The 23,343-nt window shown below is 36.5% G+C and overlaps 1 protein-coding gene across 3 annotated transcripts in view; it reads right to left on the reverse strand.

Annotated features, from left to right (window-relative positions):
• Positions 1–22,650, reverse strand: part of ADGRG6 (adhesion G protein-coupled receptor G6) — a 114,164-nt gene extending 91,514 nt beyond the window's left edge. For all 3 annotated transcript variants that reach the window (XM_062573747.1, XM_062573749.1, XM_062573748.1), the window contains exons 1-2: positions 22,600–22,650; positions 20,810–20,910 (exon numbers count right to left, since the gene is read on the reverse strand). In XM_062573747.1, the coding sequence (XP_062429731.1) occupies positions 20,810–20,909 (100 nt within the window). In that variant the 5' untranslated portion in view covers position 20,910; positions 22,600–22,650. The remainder of the gene's footprint in view (positions 1–20,809; positions 20,911–22,599) is intronic.
• Positions 22,651–23,343: the final 693 nt, after the last annotated feature.

Genomic DNA, 23,343 nt, shown 5'->3' on the forward strand with positions numbered 1-23,343 from the left:
CTAATTCTGAATACAATTTGCAGCACCCCGAGAGCAAGCATCTTCCAAAACGTTCATCAGCCCACTGTACAGACAGCAACTGGGAAGATGCGCATTAAGGCTGAGTGTTGAAGCTGGAATCTGCAGCAGAGACCTACTAAAACGCAGCACGGCATACTTAACTGGTTGGTAAGTATTCCATGCCGTGCCACAGTAAGAGTTTTTTAGTGGTCATATTTCACTCACGCAAGCAAGAGAAGAATGAGTCATGAGTGATTTCATAACAGGTCTGCTGAAATTAGTCTAACACCAAGGCTGTGGGAGAACTAAGCTGGACAGGCTGTCAGAGCACTGAGGAACATGGAGAAAGAGTCCAAAACCATCAGCAAGGAGCAGAGAGTTAAGAGGATAGAGTCTGTGTAAACAGGAAACAAAGGAAGTCTTGCCTTTCACCCTGACCACAGTGTCTAATTGCCATGGATAAGAAAAATCAAACAATTCCTTTCAAACTACTATGTATATAACCAAGCAGCCCTTGAATTCTGCATCCTGTCAAGTCTACCTAAATCCACCTTGCTAGTCCTGTGAAGGCATTATTTCTACAAGAGAAGTCAGTGACACCAAGCTGAGAACTATGAGAAAGTCAAATGGCAGAACTTTAAGGTAGATACATCTGAATTTTATTTTGATTTATGACAAATCCGCTCTGTTAAGACTAAGTTTGTGGTCAAGAGTTCAGTCAATAAAACTCAGCAATTTTATGTTTGTTTTTTTTTTCTTCTATATTTTCCTATCAAGGACTCTCAGCTAGTAGCTCAACTAAGATACAGTCAGTATAAAGAGCTTCCTCAGTTATGGAAACTGTTCTTTCTTATTCTGATCACTCCAACTGATCCTAATGCCAAGATCTGAAAAACAGCTGTTCCCCAAGACTTAAAGAGTTATTCTACCTACTCTTCTATTACCAATCATCCAATTTAAAAGAAAAAGAAAAAAGAGAGAGACAGGCTATTCCACATTCTCTAGTTCTTATTAAATCAAATTTATTAAACCTATTTTAGTAGCTGTATGGCTGGCATCATACCAATCAATGCAAGCTTTTTGTTGAAAGTTACTGAGTAGTGTGGGCAAATCAACAAGGGATTCTTCAGTATAGCTCTCCCTCAGTGTCCATGAAAAGGTAGAGAAACCTTGTAGTATCCATAAGTGCCACTCTAATACTTGGTCAATCGATCCAGACCTGTTACTTCACTGTAGCAAAGAAATTACTGGAAGTCAAAAATGTGACAGCTGCTAATCAGATCTCTTGGTAACAACTTGCACAGGAATAAATAGAAAGGAAATCCTATTTCCAAAAAGAAACCAAATGGGAAATAGCTCAAAATTAAGAAATCTCCTTCAAAACAAAATTCTGCAAAATAATTTCAAATAAGCCATTTCAAATGAATCAAAACATTTCATTGTTACTGACTTTAAAACTTTTACAAAACTTTTTTTAATATTGAAGCCCTTTTAAACAAAATGCACAAAACTTTGCTTTGAATTTTTGAGGCAGTATTTTTCTGCATAATCAAAACCCTTCAGCTAGAATTTTTATCCTAAGTTGTATTTCTTCAAAAATCATATAAATATTTCTTTCAATAAAATTAACCAACCAAAAAAAAAGAAAAGATCTGTCCAATATAGTAATAACCCCATTCCTTATCTGAACAGCTTTCCAGGAATTCTGGTACTTTCTTTCTTCTTATACAAACTCTGAAATTTTCTTAAGTGGTTACTGTGCGGTATGGTGAGACAAGAGGGTAGAAATAGTGTTGGGTCTGTAGTCTGAAAAGCCTTCAGGTGTGCTAGACAGTTCTGCGACTTTAATCACTGCAGGGGTTTCTCCACTCCTCCTGTGTTCAGTCTCAAGACTTCTAAACTCAACCCTAAAACAGCCAAAATGGGTTGTGACAGTACAGTGTACTAACAGGAATCACATCATTCTATAGCATGTGATAATTGAGTTACCATGTTCAGGCTGTAACAACTACAAGAAGGAAAATACTTACAGTAGCTTAAATGGTAACAGTTTATGTATTTTCCTTAGTCAGGTCTGGATTGATTATAGATACCAGAGCACTGGCTGACGACCTACCTAGACACAGACAGGCCAAATGTCTTCCAGATATTTCCTACAACTCTGAACAGACCCATTTCTGGTGCAATTCAGGTACCCGTTTGTATCCATGTTATGCCATTTAAGCAAAAGGTTGATATCATCCTGATTTAAATGGTCATGTAACTGTGGCCACATCTTCCAGTATCAAATCACACACTGCACTGAGTGGCAATAACGATGGCAAGCTAAAGTCTTTTTTGGCCTACCTTTGCCTCCAGCCTGATCTCTGAACTTAACTAAAATGATTTGCCACCTGCAACTTTAAGCAACTTCTATTTATTGAAATGACAGAGGGTTGCATATAAGTACTCAGGCAACTACTGGATTCATTACTAGGTATGACTTACAAACCTTTGCCAGAAATGACTTCTTGCATTTATGACTAGGCAAATAATTGCACTTTCTGATTTCAAACTTCTTGGTTACTGTCAAAGTTCTATCTCCAGTGTTGACTCTAGTGACAAAACAAATACAGAATGATAACAGAAACAGAATACGTATATTGTAGCCTAAAGCAGCTGTTCATACCAATTTTCCAAAGGGGAAAAAATCAAAAAATACACATCATCACTTATATTCAAATCTTGGCTGAATAAAAAAGATTTTATTTTGCCTCTCTGTGGAGAAGGGGCTGTGACCAAATAGCTCCAGCAAAGTACAGACTTATGCCTTAAGCAACTGTCTACTCTTCCAGACTGAAGCTGGTCTTGCTCTCAGGACTGTGTCTCCACGACTAGCCAAAGGACCAGTTTCATTCCAAAATGCAAAGCAGAAGCTTGGCCTTTGCCTTGTTCTGCCTATACTCCATGACTCTTAGTACAGGTGCAATAATGATATTTATTATTTCAAAGGCCAACAGCAAATGACAGTGATAATAGGAAAACAGTACTTCCAAAGCAGTTATTTCTTAACCTCGAAAATGTTTGTGCAGGACCAAGGAAGTATGAAAAATAAGTATATTAAAAATGTATTATACTAATCAGCAGAATATGATTTTCTTCCTTTCTTTTTGGCCCTTAAATTCGTAAAATCCTGTAAAATAGAAAAGTGGCAAGAATATACTAACAGACAAGATACTGGGTAGGTATAAAGAGATACACTTCTACTGACTTCCTATTCATGAAACCACCCTTGTATACCAGTAACATCATTAATGAAAAAAAAAAAACTAACAAGTTCTAGCTATGAATCATGCCCATTTCTTTCTATTGTAAGGTGGAATGTATAAAAGATACTATCCCATTGTAACGCTGGTAGCCCAAGTGAATTGAAAAACTGTATAGCTAAATACATTGAATAATTTGAATATTCTCATTCACACTGTGTTGCCTTACACTTAAATATGCTGTAAGCCAGCATTGTTCTTCCCTGCAAATGCAAACTCTGCTATTTCATTTACAAGTTACAAGCCTTCCTGTTCTGAGAAAACAATCACTTTGCAGGAAGTAATAGTATCAGAAGTTTCTTGGCATTTGGGTTTACTAAAAAAACAAGAATAGCATAACAGTATTATCTTCCACTTAAAAATGGCTTCTGCATAGTCTTTCAAACAGAAGGGTATAAAAAATCTTAAACTAGCTGATCTCTGAATTGCCCATCAATTAGAAATCACAGAATTGTTGAGGCTGAAAGAGAGCTCTGGAGATCATCTGGTCCAACCCCTGCTGCTCAAGCAGGGTCCTACAGCAGGTTTCCCAGGACCTTGTCCAGATGGATTTTTAATATCTTCAGTAATGGAGACTCCATAACTTCTTTGGGCAAATAACCTCTCTCTTTGTCTGAATATACCTGAGTCTACATAAGCTTATGCATAAGTTCTGCACCTTTTTGAGGAGAAATAGGAATGTTAGTCCCATGACTATCAGATCTGAACTGTGCAGAGTGACAGGGCTGTCTCTGTATTTGCAAGAGACAGAGAATACAGTAAATGTGGTGAACTGCAGGCTTCCTTCTGCATTTCAGCTTCTGCTGTGTTTCAGGTTATTCTTGTATCTTCTGTATTTTAAAGGAAAGCAGAAATTCACATATTATTTTTGGAGTAATGTTTATATTCTTCCCCTTTATCATCTGAGGGGGCATCCTATGAGATAGAGATTTGATTCCTTCTTCTCAAGGTGGTCAAGGTGTAGTTCAGCTATTTGCTGCAACTGGAAATGATCTTCTGATAATGTTCACAGTCTGAGCCACAAAAGCAGCTCTAGGACAAAATTATAATGAGGAACTACCTCTCAACTGAGCTGCTCTAACCTTTCATTACATTTTAATAAAGTACTGAAGTACTACTCAGTCAATTCCACTCATTGTCAACATGATCAAACACATTCTGTTATTTTTGAGACCACTTCTGCAACATGCTGTCTTAGTCTAGAGCACTGGAACAACAGTGTCATTGCAAGCCATTCATCCTGAAGACTTGCTAATAATGTTAATACCTCCAAATTTTGCCAGTAACTGGCAGTCAGGTAAAACTTGTTTACTCCAATTTTATTTTCTCATTGAGCAGACTAATGCTTCATCTCCCACAAGGGATCTGGGGTATAATAAATGCTAAAACTAGTGGACACTTGGAAATACAACCTATCTGGGAGAGCCAACATGATTTCTGTAAAGTGATTAACCTCTTCAGGGTTCTTTGCAGGGTTCAGACATGCTAAGTGGTGATCCAGCTGACATAGTTTACTTGGATATCCAGAAAGCTTTCGGCAAAGACTCTCACCAAAAGCTTTAAAGGAAACTAAGCAGCCATTAGATAAGAAGAAGGGTTCTGGCATTGAAAACTAACAATTTAAAAAGTAGAACATAGGGCAAATGTGAAGCTAAGCATTTAAGGGAGTCATCAGTGGAATTCCTCAGGGCATCTTTGCTGGGATCTAGGTTAGTTTACGTATTCAGAAAGGATCTAGAAAAGCAGCAGAATAGTCCAGACAAAGCTTGCTGATGATACTCAAGATAGTAGATACCTTGAGGCAAACTGCAAAGAACTGCAAAAATGAGTCACTTATACAACAGAAGGACTAGGCAATAAAATGACAAGTGAAATTTAATGCAGATAAGACTGTCAGAGACTTGAGTGCACTAATAGGCCTTAATAGGCCATCAGTCCTATTAGTCCTGTAGCAGGAACTATGTTACAGGTCTGTCTCCAGTCCTGCCTCTGGCCCAGTCTCCTGCTGCTGCTGACCAGACTCTCTGGATGAATCCTGGACCTGTTCCATCATATCACCCTGCTCAGATACTGTGGTCTGGTCACCCTTGCCTATCAGCTTTTCCTCCTATTAGACAGCCCTAATCTTGCTGCTCCTTGACAGCAGAACTCAGGGCAGGCAGCTGTGGGTGCCCCCAGCCTGAACTTAAAGACTCAGGCCACAGGCAGAGGGTGCCTGGGTAGGGGTCCCAAGTGGGGCTGGTTAGGGCAAATGAGGTCTACAGGTGCACTCAGAGCACTAAGAGTGAATGGCAGAGTGAATGAGTAGCTAGTACTCTTCAAGTTGTGAAAAAGATGATCTACAGCAGATATGACAAAGGTATACAAAACTATGGGTGGTGGAAAGGAAAGAGAAGAGGAAGAGGGGAAACATCACATGTTTTAGGTTTGTTTTTACTCTTCCAAGGGTACACATTTATGACCACTGGCCTATTTGGACACTTGGCCTAAACTAGTAACAAATATACTTTTGTTCCAAGGGCCTTATCCATTATTTCAGAGCAATTAAATTATTTGATGGCTTTTAATCCAAAGACTGCTACAGTTCTTAAGTGCTTCTTAAATTCTGGAAGACTCGTTTGTCCTCCCAGTAGCTACACAGCTGGAGGAGGAAAAAACCAGCCTTAGTTCTAAAGGAAATCCTTTTGCAAATCTGATGTATTCGGGATTTACAATCCTCGTCCTTCTGGAGGATGTTGGCACCAAAGGCACTAAGGAAGTAGGGGAAGCTTGGCACTGCATGCCAGTTGTAGTCTTTCATCTAGCAGAAGATTTTCACATCAAAGATATCCTACCCTTGAATGAATATATTTATTTATTTATTTTATTATTATTATTATTATTACTTATCACAGAAGAAGGAGGCATCTTTCCATAAAGTTTTGAGCACTCTTCCAGTACTTAAGATACACAGAAAAACTGTATGTATTCCAGAGACCTCCTACTTCCTAGCAAAATGTAGCCTTCATTCAAACCTCATTCCACACAGAACCTACTCGTCCAAACTCTGATATTCCCTAAATGCTCTTCCAGAAACAAGCACTTGAGAAATAGAAACCTTAACATTTCTTCTCCAGATAGAAAAAACAAGACAAGAAAACTTCCAAGTGTAATACTAAATCCTGTATTTCAAATGTAAAGCATTCTTTCTCATCCCCTCTTCCCCCACGGCAAAACAATCATCATCAATCAATCATCAACACGTGAAGAATTACAGCACCTTAAAAAAAACCATCAGTGCACAATATCATCCTGGAAAGAATACAGGAGAAGATAGAGAAAGGATATATGACAGATGTCTAAATAGAAATCTCCTTGAAGATATGCATGTGCATAAAAAATTGAAGGAAGAAAATCTTATAAGTGATACTAATATGTAAGTAAGTACTATGAAAAATACTTCTCTGTTTCTCTTTTTTTCATTATGAAATAATATTTTCTGGTGTTACACAGGTCGTATAGAACCAGTTTGCTATTGTTCTAACTGCTAAGTCATTCAAAGGCCACAATATATAATGAAATTATAAGGAGAGTTCTTCTAGTCCTGAGCAAACTGCTTCACCGTGAAGTGGCTTGATTACTCCAAGCCAGCAAATTGTCAACATCAGCTTCCTCGAACTGTCTCAAAAATGTGATGGAAAACATCCTGAATAAGTGAGAACACAAAAATGAATGAAATAGAAAAAAATAAGTAAATAACGTTTTGTTAACAAGACCTGCTGCTCTGTGTATAGATTAAATTCAAATTCTAAGTTAGCATATTTAATTGTAATTACATCTGCACATATATATACAAGCATGCCAACACTAGAAACCACCCCTAGCAACATGCAGACACTATTAGGACTGCAAAACCAAGCACTCGGAAGGTAGGAAATGCTAGAGTTAACCTTCATCTGGCCTTTGTGCACAGATAATTGAAAGAATCTTCAATTACATAATCACACTCTACTGTTTTTGCAGGACCTCATCCAGTGCACAGGAAGGACAAATACTATGTAATAAGCCACTTTTCAGTACGTTTTGCCTTCATTCTTCAATGTGTGACCCTCAGCCTTGTTTACAGTTCTAATCCACATCTAATTCTAACCTAATTCTTAACTGAAAATGGAATCACTGATTTCCTAGCAAATTCTTCTGCTCACTAGTGTAATATTTGAATGTTTCACAAACAGTTATTAACTAAAAACTTACAATGTGACTATAAGGTAAGGAGGATTCTTAACTTCATTTTATAGTAGGATAGTGAAGGAATATAGAGATCTGGATCAAAATATCCTTTGATGTTAGCTGTTTCAATTTCAGACTCACGGGACCTAATTTCTTAAGCGTTTATGTCGATGCTATTGTACACAAACGCTGTTCCTACTCACTCCTGGTACAACAGTAAGTGAAAATAACACTGTGGCTTCAAATTAGGCACAGAAACAGAGACATGAAAGATAGCCTATGAAAATATTTTGCTCAGCACTCTCTAGCAAGCAAGAGGCAGAGATACCATCTACTTTTCTACAGCTGCATTCAGCTGTCGTAGCCCTGAGATCCCCTGGCAATCCCATATCTCGTTCAATTTAAATATTCAAGCTCTGGCCACATGTTAAGCAAAGGCCTTACAAACCATATTATTTGAATCTTCAAAGCAAGTCAGTTGTGTGCTCTGTGCAAAGCTGGAGGCCAAGGACAAAAACCATGCGACCGCGTAAGAAAAAACTGCCGCATCATAGTGGACGTCAATTTGGAGACCCAGCAGAAGTTGCAGAGGCAACCTGAATTCTTCACTTCACTTGTTTCCGAGTTATTGAATTGCTGGTTTTCAAACCTTAATGTTTTCTTAATAAAGTGTTTCTTCTGTTATTTAAAATAAAGAAAACTTTAAAAAATGCTATTTTGTGATAACTGGAAGAAACCCACTGCACTGTTGCATTTATTTCCACCACACAGATCTCTGACATTTCATCTGAAACAACAAGTGCTAATACTAGATTATTCATCTCTATTTTGCTTCACTATCTCAATCTTTTCCTCACCTCCACACAGGAGGAAATGATTACAGTAAAAAAAGCCATCTTTCTCTCTGTCCAAGTTACTGGAAATGAAGGGTTCTGTGCTTTAAAGCAGTAACAGAGAAGAAAGAAACATTTAATACCATGTGAAATTTCAGAAATAGAGATACCTAGCCATAATTTTGAAAAGCTAAATTGAAGGCAAATGGCAATGTCAAGGAAAATGAATAGCTGAACCAATCTAAATTTCCACATAATTGGCAGTCTGAACATTCACTCGAATCTCTGATATTGTTATTTCTGGTATCTCTGATAAAAAGTGGCGCTTACAATGAAAAACGTAACTCATTCAAGTTTCATATAGATACTTTGACCATGACTAAACCTGCCCAAAACCAAGAATCTAATTTTCTTAAAGTGTAGTCAAAGGCTCTATGCTATTAGGCTAAACTTATAAATCTGTCAGCACTCACAGACAGTACAGGAGATCAATCTACACATTCCAAATACAAATACATATTAATATGTTTCCATACAGACATTTGTCCTTAAGCTGTTCCAAAAATTTAGCTCAAAATTTCCTTTAATAATGTCTAAACTGCACTGTAATTATATAATCTATTACAGACATTTTCATCAGTCTTGGTTATGGACATGTTTTCATTAACCACATGTAATTAATAGAAATTGTATTTTGGCAGTGCCAAAGAACAAGTCAAAAAACATTATTTATGGTGTAAATTATGGTATATTTATGGTATACAGTAACTGATCAATCCTTTTCCATACAACATACCTCTAGGATCTTCTAATGATGCTAACTATTTTTAGTTTATTTACAACAGATCATATTGCATGCAGAAATAATAAAAATAATAATAAAAAATAATAATTAAAGACCATCATTACTACCATTTGGCATTAACACCATAATTTAAAGGGGATAAAGTAAACTGCTAATCTTTCTGAAGACTCCGTATATGTTTATATACATAATAACCCCCAGCAGAGGTCCAAAGCATATTCACTAGATCAGTATTTTGACTGGACGTTGGTCATTCGTGCTTTTTGTAATTGTAGTAATTGTTGACAAATTTATAAATGCAGTATCAAGTGGCATAGTTCATCACCTTGCATTTTTAGGTAACTGATTCTTCCAACGTATGCCTTGGTCATGGAAAGTCTACTTGCTTAAGATAAATATTTATCATTGTCAGTATCTGAATACATACGTCTCGGTTTAATGTTCTAACACCATCTGTTTTATGAGGAATAATATAAAAGGACAAATGAGGAACGAAACTACTATGAGACCTGAAAAAGAACTGAACCACAAACATGAAGACAATTTTAAGACAAACTATAAAGAACAAATTTTAAATATTACAAGAGCTTCTTGGAAAGAAAAAACAACTTTTTTTTTTATTTCCACCAACTGCTATTAAATAATTTGTTTGTGACTCACAAAGTTCGTATTTTGATTACCAGATTCTAGTTTAAGACCTACTTTTGCTTTTAAAACGTGCAAGCTTATTTTCCATTCTGCTGTTGCTTTATATCATTCCTTATAGTGAATTCTGCAATGGAAAGCTAATATAAGCCTAATGTGAAATAGCACAAATTGCTAAAAAATTAGGTTTTAATTTGTTTTTGGTAGTTTGACTTGATCCCTCCTTATGGAATTTTTTCTTCAGATCTTCACATATCTCAAGTGAGTAACCACAGGAGCTGATTAAGATAAGAACCTTGCAGACCTCACCCTACAGATTAAAACTCTAGCCAAACTGGACTGTCTTCTCGCTAGAAACATACTCTGTAGTAAAAGTATTATGAAACCACAACAGATCTTTTGCATCAATATAACCAAAATTAATCAATTTCAGGAGGGAAAAGAAAGCTTGCCTCTGTGTGTTAGGATTAAAAACAACTACACTATAGATGGATGGTAGGTAGAAGCAAGATGCAGATGCCTGGATTCAGGATTTCTTTACTGGCTCTGCCAGGTACTGAACATTGGCCGATAGGATGCAGCAAACCTAGCCGAAAAGAAGGTGATAGGAATCAGCATACAGCTTGTGGCTAGAGGCAACCAGACATACATGCATCAAAAATGCTGTCTCTTCCCTGGCTCAGTCTTTGGGAGTACTGAGAACTCTCGTTTCCCTGGAAATTTCCACTCTCATTTCACTGGAAATCTGAGTTGGCTCAGAATTCCTGCAAATCAAGGGGGTATGGTACAGTATCCTATATAATATATGAATAGAGTTGAAAGAAAAAGTCTTTTATAAATATCAGCACCTCCAACAGAGTTTGCACATTTGAGTCTTTTCCTGGCGCTCACGTCAATTCTTAAGCATCAAGTCAGGAATCACATGTCACGAGGATTATACAGGTGAAAAGCAGACTACAAAGCTCTTCCATCTCAAACATTACTGGGTGAGATCAGAGTAATCTGTAGACAAAAACCACAAGTTACAACATACAGTTGCTGCCAAGTGTACACAGCAGCTCTTCTTTCATCCCCTAAGCCTTTTTCCTTTCTGATCACTGAACAGCGGAACTATAGCACCATGCAGGCTAAATCTTTTAAAAGGATGGAACAGAACTTTGGTTTCCTCTGACATAACAGCATTGTTTGGCCAAGACATCAACTTAGAAATGGTTTCTATTTGGACATTTAGGGAGGGATTTTCAAAAGCGCTCAACAGTGGTGTAACTTGGCTTTTATTCAAGGCGGCAGTAAAACTTCTACCGACTTCAGTAGGACCAAATAAAATCAGAGCTAAGCAATCTAGACTAGGAGGAAAATGGAGGAATATCCAGATGAAATATAGAAGAATATTTGCTGATTTTTTTTTCACATTTTATTTCAGAAGTTGTGTAGAACTATTGCAAGGTTAAAGCAGGTCTGTCTCGATTTCAGTATTCCTAAACATATCAGAAAGCAAACAGCATGTTTTCTATGAATCTGTTTTATGACTTTTCAGTCATTTTGTAAGAAATTTATTTTTCCCTGTTGAAAAAAAATCAATAGCCATCTCTTTTTATCAAAAAAATATTTTTTACAAATAAGAAAACTAGCCTGGTAATTTTCTTCCTTCAAGTTCCAAATACTACACCAGAAAACTGAGTAAGATAATGAGGAAAAATAAATATTTTGAAAACAATAGCTTAAAAAACTGGAGAGACTCTACTCAGCTACATTTCTAGTGTTTGATACATTCCATTGTTATGATGTGCTGGTCAAACAATTTATGCAGCCAAGCACAAGGGAAATGTCTTTTTTTTTCCTAAGGCTCCTGAATTCAGCTAATGATCATTTAATTAAATTGCCATTTTCTCAATATTGATATGTTATAAACAATATGGAACAATTTCAGATACTCTTATGTTGCACACAATCAAAGGAGTCCGTAACTATAGGAATTCCATGAAAGAAAATAATTGTATCATGTAGGTCAACCCTGGGGGAGAGGGGAAGAAAAACACGAAAAAATCAAAGACAGCTGACTAAGCTAGCCATATATTATTTGCAGGTAAGTTCTAAGTTACTAGTGTTTGGTAATGGATTTAGAAACCACTCATTTGGTACTATCTGCATGTGAAAAATATTTGAAAAGTTTCTGATTAGAGGGAGTAGATGCGTATGTGCATCCAAAGACATATGTCTTTTTAATTCTCAGTACTATTGATAGTGATGTGCCACCTAAGGGAGAAATTTGCTATTGTATCAATGTTATTTCAATCACTTTAACTTTCACTGAATTGCTTCTAAGAACATGGAAGGATCAGATGCAATGTCTATGTAACGTAATGAAACGATCAGCTTAAAAGAACATAAATCCCTTACACAGAGACGGACAGAAGGATGGCCTTATGGTAGTATTATCACTATACAATGCCTTTGCCAGTTTAAGCAACAAGATTTTAAGCAGAAGTATACAAAAACCAAAATACAATCAAAATACGTGACATCTTGGAAGCAATACACTGCCAACATCTGAGAGGTCAAAGAAAAAGGCCATCTTTTATGACCTAGTTACACAATAAACTGTAACTAGAGCAGTTAGTGAACAAAGCAAATTTGATGTACCATGCTTACGTATGGAAGGGGAGGGGACTTCACTGTCTTTATAGTTATTTATAGTTACATTTCCTTCAAATACATAAATAATAATAAATTATCAGTCAAATGAGTTTTAAGAAAAAAAAGAACACAAGGACTTAATTCATTGTACCAATGATACCTTTGTTCAACACCAACACTTCTGCCTTTTATTTTCGTACACATATTACAGACATGATGTTCTGCAACACAATTTTGTGAAAAATGTTAAAACCCAGGCAAACTGAAACACAACTTAGGGAATCTGTTGTATGAAACACTGGACATGCGGATATCCATAGCCAGCATAAGAACTCTTAGTTATTTTAGATTTTGATAGAAAAGACATTAAACAAAATTGTCATTCCTTTGCATATGTTTAATGATTCAGCTGGCAAAATGATTTCATGATTCCCTGAATGGTGACAGTTTCTGTGAAGTGCAGTAAAATATATGACTAGTGTACTTCCAAATTCAAAAATATATACACAAGGCAAATAGTTAGAAGGCAAAATAGTAAAGATTTAAAATGTAAACCTGTTCGTAAGCGTTTCCTGTAAATTCAGGACAACGAGAAACAAACACGCTTCCCCTCACTCCTCAAACCACGGAACAAAAAATCACTGAGGACAAAGTCACTTGCATAAATGCCTCTGTGATAACTTCAACCATGAGGTCTTTTTCTCCACCTAAAACACAAGTTCTGACAAAAAATGACTTCAGCTTCATACTATGGATTTGTCACTGCATAGCTCTTAATTAGAAGAGCTGTGAGAAGCCAGAGCATGCATCTGAACAAAAAAAACTCTGTTCAAGATAGGGAGTTGCAGTTTTATGTCTGACACCCATTAAGAAGCATATTCATGAGGGAAAAAGCTGGAATTGGAAAAACTCCGTTTGCACTGTATCCTTTCAAAGATTAGGTTAGTTGTATTATGATCTTTTCATGGTCCTACTCTGTGTTCTGCAAGAGCTAACTGTTGAGGACATTTAGCACTAAATAAAGCACTTTTATGATGCACTGGAGGACAGCTGAACTACTCTGGGGATCTCCAGAAAGTGTTTTTTCGAATAGGACCTAACTTTTTATCATTCTCTAATTGACCAATATATTTTTCCAACCAGCACTTTTTCAGTCTACAAGAACTTTTAAGGAATAAGTTCTCTGAAAATATGTCCTGCTATCATTTCTGTAGACTATTAAACATTATATCTTTTAACTGATATAACTGTAGTTTTGCAGTATTCAGCAATCTGAGCTACCACTGTGGTTACATTGTGGTGTGTGTGGTCTCTTATCAAAAATGACTCCTCGCTACAGTAGAATTTGGACAAACCAGTAAATAAAAATGTTCAGAAATCACAGAAGGGGAAATTCAAAAAATGGGAATTGGTGTGCATATTCGGGGGGGGGAGGGAAGGGATCTTGAGGACAATTAGAAAAAATGTTCCAAAAAGAGGAACTGAAGAGAGCCGTGAATATACCGGTCAAGCTGCTGTTGTCCCATACAAGAGAAAATGGAGTGAAAGCTACAAAATGAAAAATGAAGAAAAAAGGAGCACAAGAGGAACCTGTTTATAATGGCATCACAGATTTGTGACTAGAGGCAGGTTTAGAATGAAAAATGGCTCAATTCTTCAGAAGGCCAATAAAAAGAATAAACGTAAATGATATCTAAGTGTCTGCCTATACAAGCAGAATCCTAATTGATTTTCCTGTCCCGCTGCAGGAGTTAAAGCATACCTGTCATTTGCAGGAACTGGGCAGATCAAGCAACACAGAATCCAGTCAAAACAAGAGGTGTTTCTGGGAGCTCTGGCCTGCACCTTGATTTAGGTGTCTATATTATCACATTCAGAGTAGAAAAAGTTGGGTTTGGTTCACTTGATCACAGTAAGGGATGTATTTGTTTCATGTAGTTTATTAGTGTATCATATTAAAATATTAATTAACTCTGTAGAAAATATTTACATTTTGTACCTGAAACACGTTATTTTTCTCACATACCTGTGGAGCTCAAGAAATTCCTAAACAGCACTGGTGAATTATTCAGAGGTATTTTTATACAAAATCCTAATGAGATGTATTTTCTGGGTGAGTCTTATTTTTTAGCGTTTATTAAATTGTAATTACAATTCCTTCACTTCCTATTTTACAAGCAATAGGAAAAAATAAGTCTCTCTTGTATATATACATTTTAATATTGTCCACATAAAACGCACTGGGGCAAGTCTATCCATCTCAGATACCTCTCAGATACCTCTGTATAAATAACATCTGTAATAAAAACACAGATGTTATGTCAGATATCAGACAGTGATATCTGAGGGCTTGATTTAGTGAACATTTACATGTCACACCTTATGCAAATCACTTAAGCAATCCCACTAAGTAAATAAAATAATTTTCTAGAGAAATCCTCACGAACATAACCACACACATGCGAAATGTGCAAGATCAGCACTTGCTATTAGTAGGCAAACGCTGACTTTACAATACTAACCATTTACTACTAAAAGGCTCACTGGTATATGAAATCAATAATTTTAATCATCCTTTATTAGTTTTAAGAAGTATCTAGTAAAATGCATGCGACATGATTGCTAATTTATACATATAGTTCTATTATCTGGAAAAGTCTATCTCATGATGCAACATTTCTCCTGTTACTAATCCACAGGAGAAAAAAGTGACATTTTCAAAGATTTGAATTTTTCAGTGAGACAGAAATAAGTTTTATTCTAAAATGTTCATTCATTTTATTGAGAACAATTGACCAATACAGTAAAGAATCAATTTCTTTACACAATAACCTCTATCAGAAACAGCCTTTTGTAAAGCACATTCCAGCCAGCCATGAGTCATTTGGAGGTCTATTCTTGGACCTGTCACTGAATTGGATACTTTACTGTCCATTATCATAGGTAATACTGACAAATTGACAATACTGAAAATTTGTCACTTCTCTAACTTTTAATAGCAAAAAAGGAAAAAAAAGAAAAAAAGATTTTAAAACTTTACATGTCAAAAACGTGACCTTTAGTGAAAGGTATATTCTTTCTTTACTGAAAGTTATTACTCTTTAAAGAAAGGTATATTCTTCTGTCTATATTCTAACAAAAGAATGTGCAGACTTTGTAAGATAAGGTTCTAGTCAGCTCTGAATTTTTGTGATATTTGACTATATTCCATTTCTTTTTTGGCTACAGGTATGTAGCAGAGGAGGGAAAAATCACTATGCTTTTAATGCAATAGTTATCACTAATGGAATGGGGTTCAAACACTTCAAGGAAGAAAATCATTAGTGCCATCAAAAAATATAGCTAAGAAAGTAAACAGAGGTAATAAGAAGCAGCTTCCTGTGAAATTCACTCCAACAGTAATTTACTTTCACATTAATTAGCTGTCAAGTAAGGGAAACGTAAGAAAACTAACCAGAGACTTTTTTTACTATGAGGCTTATATGAATAGAAATTCTAAACACATGCCTCAAACATGCAGAAATCTGGATATTAAGTAGACAGAACATAAAGGATTGCTTTTGATTTGTTTACTTAAACTAAAATACAGAAGGAGACTGACAGAGAAAGGGGAAAGAATGAAGATACTTTGGAGATATTCATTAAATTTCTAGATTTTGGCTAATCTCTCAACTCGCATGCCTATGTAAGGCAAGAAATTGAAAGACTGAATACTTCTTTAAAACTTTTCAGGTTTTGCAAGTCTTACATAATGTTCAGAAATAGGAATTTCTCCATCTGAGTTGATGACAATGCTCTCAATTACCTTTGCTGTCTATGACAATATTGGCACACCCATTCTTACCCCAGGAACACTATGAGAGCGTTTTCACAAAGCGTCTGTAATAACATTATAAAAACATTCCCTGCCTCCCAGTCATTGACCAGGATTGCGCTCACTGATGTGGCTAATGTCTTGGCACTTTGGTTCCTACTGTATACATGGTAAGAGAGACACAGATAAGCAAATGTGCTGACAATTATTTCATCATTCACCCAGTGATAGGATCTTTGGCCCTTGTCTGGGGTAGGAGGCCAGAACAGTGGTGAAAACACACTTCCTGACTTGGGAAGTTCAAGATAAAACTCAATCCATTTTTCGCAGAAGGCAACGCGATGACTAACTCTTGCTGCTAGCACGTTAGCAATAGTTCCTGCTGTGTTCCCGACATTAACAATGCTTCCCACCATTATCCCCTTCCCATCTCTCCCGAAGCTCCTGAGCCTTCAGGGTCATTCACAAACCCATGAACAAGGGACAACTTTAATCCCTTCCTTATCTGTTCAGGTCCAATTATGGAGCAGGACAGACGAGATGATCTCACATGGCAGATCGTACTGGCCCTGTGGGTGAACGCCCTTCTTCCAGATTTACTCTTTTCACTCCCCTCTTTTCTTGAGGAGTAAAAATATTAGAATGTTTTGCTTCAAATCACCACTAAAAACAAAATGAGAATTTCAGGGGCTCACATAACTCATCCTTTGGTGAGCTCTTGGTGAGTAATTAAAAACCCCTTTAGGACACTGAAATATGACTACTGACACCAGTGCACTTTACTGATAGAAGAACAAAAGGACAAACACTGACTCCAATACTACCTACAGAGATAGTAATTCTGTGGAAACAGCAGTAGAGAGTAATATATATGCAGAAATAGTGTAATAAGAGTTGAAAACATATTTATGGCTATTAAAAGACACATTTTCCATATCCTGAAAAAAAATGTATATGGTTACATGGTAGGCAACATCTAAAATATCTTTTGATTACATAAGAAGGTAAACACTCTTATGAGGATATTGCAATCTCTTCAAAAAGTGCAAACATTCAAAAGCTCAAAAATTCAATATTAACAAGATGGTAAAAAAAATAAACTGAAAAGTAAACATGCAAATTGGAAAAGTGCCTTTAGTGTCACCCAGAAAAATCCAATGCTGCTCCTGTTTTACAATACAGGGGACAGTCAAAACCAGGTAACAGCTCCATCCCAAAACATTGCACATCTTTTATGCCTCTGTACCTATGAAAATGAAAAAAATAAAATAAAATAAAAAGCAAGGGGGGGGCCTAAACTGAACACTGTTGAAAGTTCATATATCCGAAGCAACTGTTTTTTACCTTCTCTACTAAACAGCTGCTTCTTTATTTAAGATAGGGAGGCTATTGTAAAAGGACAAATATCAGTATAATTTTATAGGCTTAGTAAAAGCACCGTCATATTGGGTAACGTGTAATTTCCACCTCTGTTACCACTGGATCTCTTGATTTTCCAAATTTTGAAACAAAATAGAGTTCTATAGGGCAAAGATTAAGGAAGCTTAGATTATAGAAAATAGGAAAGTTAGAAAATCATCTAATTTATTCCTCCACCCCAAGGAAGTAACAATTTAGATTTAAACCATTCCTGACAGGTAGTACTATAAAATTTCAAGGACTGAGACTCCTCAGGCTTCTTTGGCAACCTACTGCACTAGTATCTTTACCTTTTGATGAGATTGCCTCCCCTAATTTATCTTGCTGTAATTTAAACCCATTCTTTTTGTCCTTTCCACAGTCCAGAAATATCAGTTTATTCCCTCCTGTTGCATCTATCTTTTTAAATATTTGAAGTTATTATGTGATTACACATTCTGCCTCCTCTAGACCAAAAATACCTTAGTTCCTTCTTTCTGCCCTCACTGGTCCTGGTTTCTAGAGCTCTGTTCACTCTTTCTCTTCTTGTTTGGGATCTCTGAAATGATCAAAATGTGCATACAAGCAAGAAGGCAGGCATGCCTGAATCTCAGATTAAAGTGGATTTAACACCCATTTAGTGGATTTTGTTTGAAACACTACCATCCCAACATTGCAGCTTCTAAACACTGCAGCTTCTAAACAGCGCTTCCCTAGAAGATAGGAAGCTCTTTACACGAAAGACCAGACATACTGTTATAGGCAGAGAAACTGAGACATAGCTCAGTAAAGTGACTCACTCAAGGCCATCTGGCACATCTACACCACAGACGAGAAATGAAACCTGTTAAGTTGCTTACTGAGCTACTCTGCTTTGTAGCTTTATGCTCAAATCACAACATATAACCTGAAGCCAGTACACCAGAACAGTTAAGGTTGTTGAGATTTTAATTATAATATATACTATATTTATCTCTTTTTTATCATTTATTTTCATTCAAGTGTCAGAGCCTATCCATTGATTCCTCTGAGCTATCAGACCTCATGATACCTCACTACTGCACCTGCTGGTAAGTGCTTTGCCCTTACCTGTTCATTTCAGGAAAAGTAGCCTGTCACCATTAACAGTAGCTGACACAATGTAGAAATCCGTGGTTAAATATTCTTTTCACAGACCATTTTACCATTTTCCAAGTTTTCTGCTGTGTAATCTTTCTCCTAACCTTTGTTTCTGAAAGCAGGCCAAGTCTTGCAGTTCTTCTCAAGTTAAATTATAAAATTATTGCTTCAGTATTTATGAATGACCCCATAAATAATCCATAAAACCTATATCTGTTTATCTTAATCCTCACTTGCATGTAGCCTCCTCTAGGCAAAGCTCCATAAGCCCCAATAGCTTTCTAAGTTTACAGCTCACTAATGAAGCTGGATGAATGTCAGGATTTATGATATTTCTACAGTAAGTTCAATAATGTTTAAGCTGCCAGGGAGATTATGAATACCATATGAATCCACAACCAAACTGAATAGCACCTTTCAAAGAAAGAAAACAACAGAAAACATAGAAGCAGTAGTGTTTCCTACTGTGCCTCACTCTATGAAAAAGAATGGATGAAAAGACTAAATTTTGCAGCTATGGTTTATAATCTATGTTTTCATGTTAAAAGAAAAGAAAAAAGAAACCTAAGGCTCTAAAAGCTCAGATATATACTGCCAAATGACAGGTTGCTGTAAATGTCTCATTTTCATTGCAGTAGAGTACTAATAGCAAACTGCCTGTGATCTCTTCCAGTGTTCAACAGCAAACATAGAACTGACAGCAGAAAACATAGAAGTTGACCTTGGACTTCGGCATAGGCCTGTTGACCCATCTATTTTTTCAATACCAGCACAAGTACCAAATGGTATGCTGTGATTAGCAGAATGCAAAGACAAGCTTTTGTTTGGCTTTTCCCTATCCTCAGCACACCAGTTAGACATAGCCTACGGGACTAACCACAGTTACATCACTTCCACTTCTGATAACTATACTCTTATCAAGAGGAAGACTAAATGTCCTCGGGCCTTAGTAGTTCAGTCACCACACATCAGCCCACAACAGCTAGCATATATTACAGCAGTTTTTGTTGGTTTATTTTATGCCAAGGGTGGCAGCTGCATGGCCTAGAATCATGTATGGCACAAGATCACAGGGACACAAAGGACATTAGCCAGCTGAGCCACAGTTGAGAATCAAGTCCAAACATACATTTCTAGCTACACAGTTTAAAGGAGAGGGAAAATATGTATTAAAGTGACAGGGAGCTGGAAACTGCTACTGTACAGCTACTGCACTGAAACATCAAAAAAAATATACTTTTTCTTAAAAAAAAAAAAAAAGAAAAGAAAGAAGGAAGAAACTAGAAGCTCCTTCTATATTTAACATTCATTTTGCAACTCTTTCCAATGGTAAGTCTGTAACAGCAAAACTACCCATCTGATACGGAATTAGCTGAACACTACAATCCGCTCCAAAATTTTCTTATGCTCCAGAGCAAATTCCAAAGGTTTTTCCAACAAAGCAGCTGGCACTTGTAAAATATTTTGCACTCTAGTGGTTAGGAAAAAACATTTAGTAAGTGAAATCTCTCATTCATACGTTTAAAGAAAACAGTCACAATGTATTACAACACTCTATGTCCAAGTGTCACCACAGAACAGGAAGCTGCTAAGTTTAAACTCCTTGCTATGTACAATGTATTAATATATGATGTTCATACAGGTTGCTACAGAATGCTTCTATCAACTGAATCATTAAAGAGTTTAAAAATAGTAAGTATACTATAGTTACTTTACAAAGTGCAAGGGTTACTGAATACAGAAGCAACAGGCACAAACTCACATTACTGTGGAAAATGGACTGTGGAAAAAGAACTATGTGATTACTCGCAATATTTCAAAAATCAGGAGAAATTCATGAGATACAGGTATTAACAAGCAAAGGAAAGGAAAAAGGAATTCAAAGTGTAAGGTCAAAGAAAAAGTTAACATTAACAATAATTATTATAATTATAATGCATCACTTTCATTAAAATTTTGTATTGTTCATAATTCAGCCATACATAAGCATAATCCTTAGTCATCAGATATTGGCTCCTAGGCCTAGGATAATTTACTAACTTACCTGCTTGCTGCACACATATAATACACGTGGTAAACAAGCAGAGACAGTGCCGCAGCTTCCATTTCCAGTGATAGCACCACATTTCACTTATATGAAACATTCTGTAAAAAGAAAAAAAAAGAAAAAGAAAGCAAGCAACAGTTCAGGGAGCTTTACAACAAGCCAAGAATATGAGATAAAACTGTTGTTAGTGAAGCCAGTAACTAGTATGAAATAAAGTACTTGGAAATTATGGACTGCTCTACAGCGAGGAACAGAAAGAGAGAGCAGGCATGTGAGAAAGATTTCACACCCAAGGAAGATCTTCTGCACTTGGTATAAAGGGTCACAAATGTTCTCTGATCTTTAACAGACAAAGTGGAAGTCAGCTTGGGGTTAGGCCTCTAAGCCTACGATGGTGCATGAGATTTCAGCAGAAGAAACACAGTCCATATGGTGACAGCCTGAAAGAGTTAATCTGTTTTTGGGGGGAAAACCACAAAGTTTTATACTACCTACTTGTATACTTTACATATGGAATATATTTTAGTAGTTTATATATTATATACATATATATACACACTACTAACTATGTAAAGATGGTATTTGCCTCTGCTCTTAAATGTTACCATACTTCACAGAATCACAGAATGGCTGAGGTTGGAAGGGACCTCTGGAGATCATCTAGTCCAACCTCCCTGCTCAGCAGGGTCACCTAGAGCATGTTAGACAGGGTTGCATCCAGGCGGGCCTTGAAGAGCTCCAGAGAAGGAGATTCCACAACCTCTCTGGGTAACCTGGTCCAGTGCTCTGTCTTCTTAGAGCTTAACCATACTTCTCAGTGCTAAAATTTTGATAGCTACAATGTTTTCTGCTAACTGAACAACTCTGACAACTTCTAGCTGAAGCCTGAAATTTTTGCTGTCAAAATCTAGAGGCTCATCTGTGCTGCTAATGAAATCAAGGACAATAAAATAAATGCAATTGTAGCATCATTTTTATTTAAGATTCTTTGCTGCGTCATTTACATGACCTTTAATGGCTAAACCAAAATGTTTCCTCTACAGCAGGCAGAAGGGGAAGCAAGGAAGACGACTTGCAAGGAATCTTTTCAGCACTTTAGCCGTGTATCCAAAATGGATAGTGCACCATTACATTCCTATCTCATTTTATTCAACAAGTTATCAACAAGCAAGGGCAAGGAACAAATAGCGGAACACAACACACACATTATTTTTACCAACTCATTCCCAACCTAGACATGCTGATCCCCAAAGAAAAACAGTAAACAACCTTTGTTCAGCAAGATACCATCTACTTATACCGCAAGAAAACTTCTAACAGAATTCCCAAAATATTCACAAGTCCATTCCCAACAACAGTAAGTGAGGAAGAACCACAAATTAATAGTCACGAATAAAGATCAATAAACACAAATGTCTTCTCTATTTAATATGTACTATCCTAGAAAGGAAAACATATTTGGAATGATAACCTGTATCATTTATCAGGGTAGAAAGGCAAGAGACGTAGAGTGAAAGAAAGCACAGAGGAGCTCACATTCAGTAGCAAGAAAAAGCTTAATTTTATTAAACTTGGGGAAATCTTCCTTCTGCTCCACAGATACTGCCGTGAAACTGCTGGTGAAACTTGGGGTCAAATTTAAATCCTTTCTCAGTATTGGCTTGTGTTACTTCCCAAAGTACAGTTCTGTGATGTAAACAAGCCAAACTTAATGTAGCAAGATAAACCATTGTAAAGGAACAACTAATGTTTCAGTTTTAGAAGTAGTAGCTCAGCAAATCACACACCTGGGCTAGATGCCAGAGAGCCCAGGTAAATGACACTTCAACAGATTGCTGCCATCGGTGAGGTTTCCCTTCACTGCAGGGCAAAATATGGCAAAAGTATCTGATCACTGAAAGAGGTTCAGTTCTTTTGGGACAGTTTTATCAAATTAGGAATTTGAAACTCATTATTTTTCTGAGATATTGTAAAGTCAAACTTAACAAGTTTTGAAGACAAGCGCAGAACATGCTGGGCTCTGAAATACAAGAATCTCTTTGATGAAGCCAGACACACAAAGTAACCAGATTATCAAACAATAGAAGTATTGTTCTTCAACTTAATGGCCTATAAATTGCCGTTAAAATCTGAGACAACAGAATACTGAGGTTTGGGAACAGTTACTCTTCAATGTATATAATTCATAAATCTACAATGCCCTCCATATTCATCTAGAAAAATGATATTGAACAGAAGTCCTTTTAAGACATGAAAAGTTATACACACATGCAAACACATATAGCATACATACATATATTCAGAGTGATGAAACAGAAATGCTGACTATAATAGCCTGACGTATCTTATCCAAGATGCAGGATATTGCTGTTTCTATACAAAAAGAGCTTGCAGCCACTTATGTGATAAATGCTAGCCTACTGCTAACTAATCTAACAATTAAAACCTGTAAAAGTGGTGAATAACACTTTGTTTTGTTTCTTGGAGCAGTGTAGTCTAGAATTACCACACTAAGAAAGGATCACAATTAT

The sequence above is a fragment of the Rhea pennata genome, chromosome 3 (assembly GCF_028389875.1).
Source record: "Rhea pennata isolate bPtePen1 chromosome 3, bPtePen1.pri, whole genome shotgun sequence".
NCBI classification, from domain to species: domain Eukaryota; kingdom Metazoa; phylum Chordata; class Aves; order Rheiformes; family Rheidae; genus Rhea; species Rhea pennata.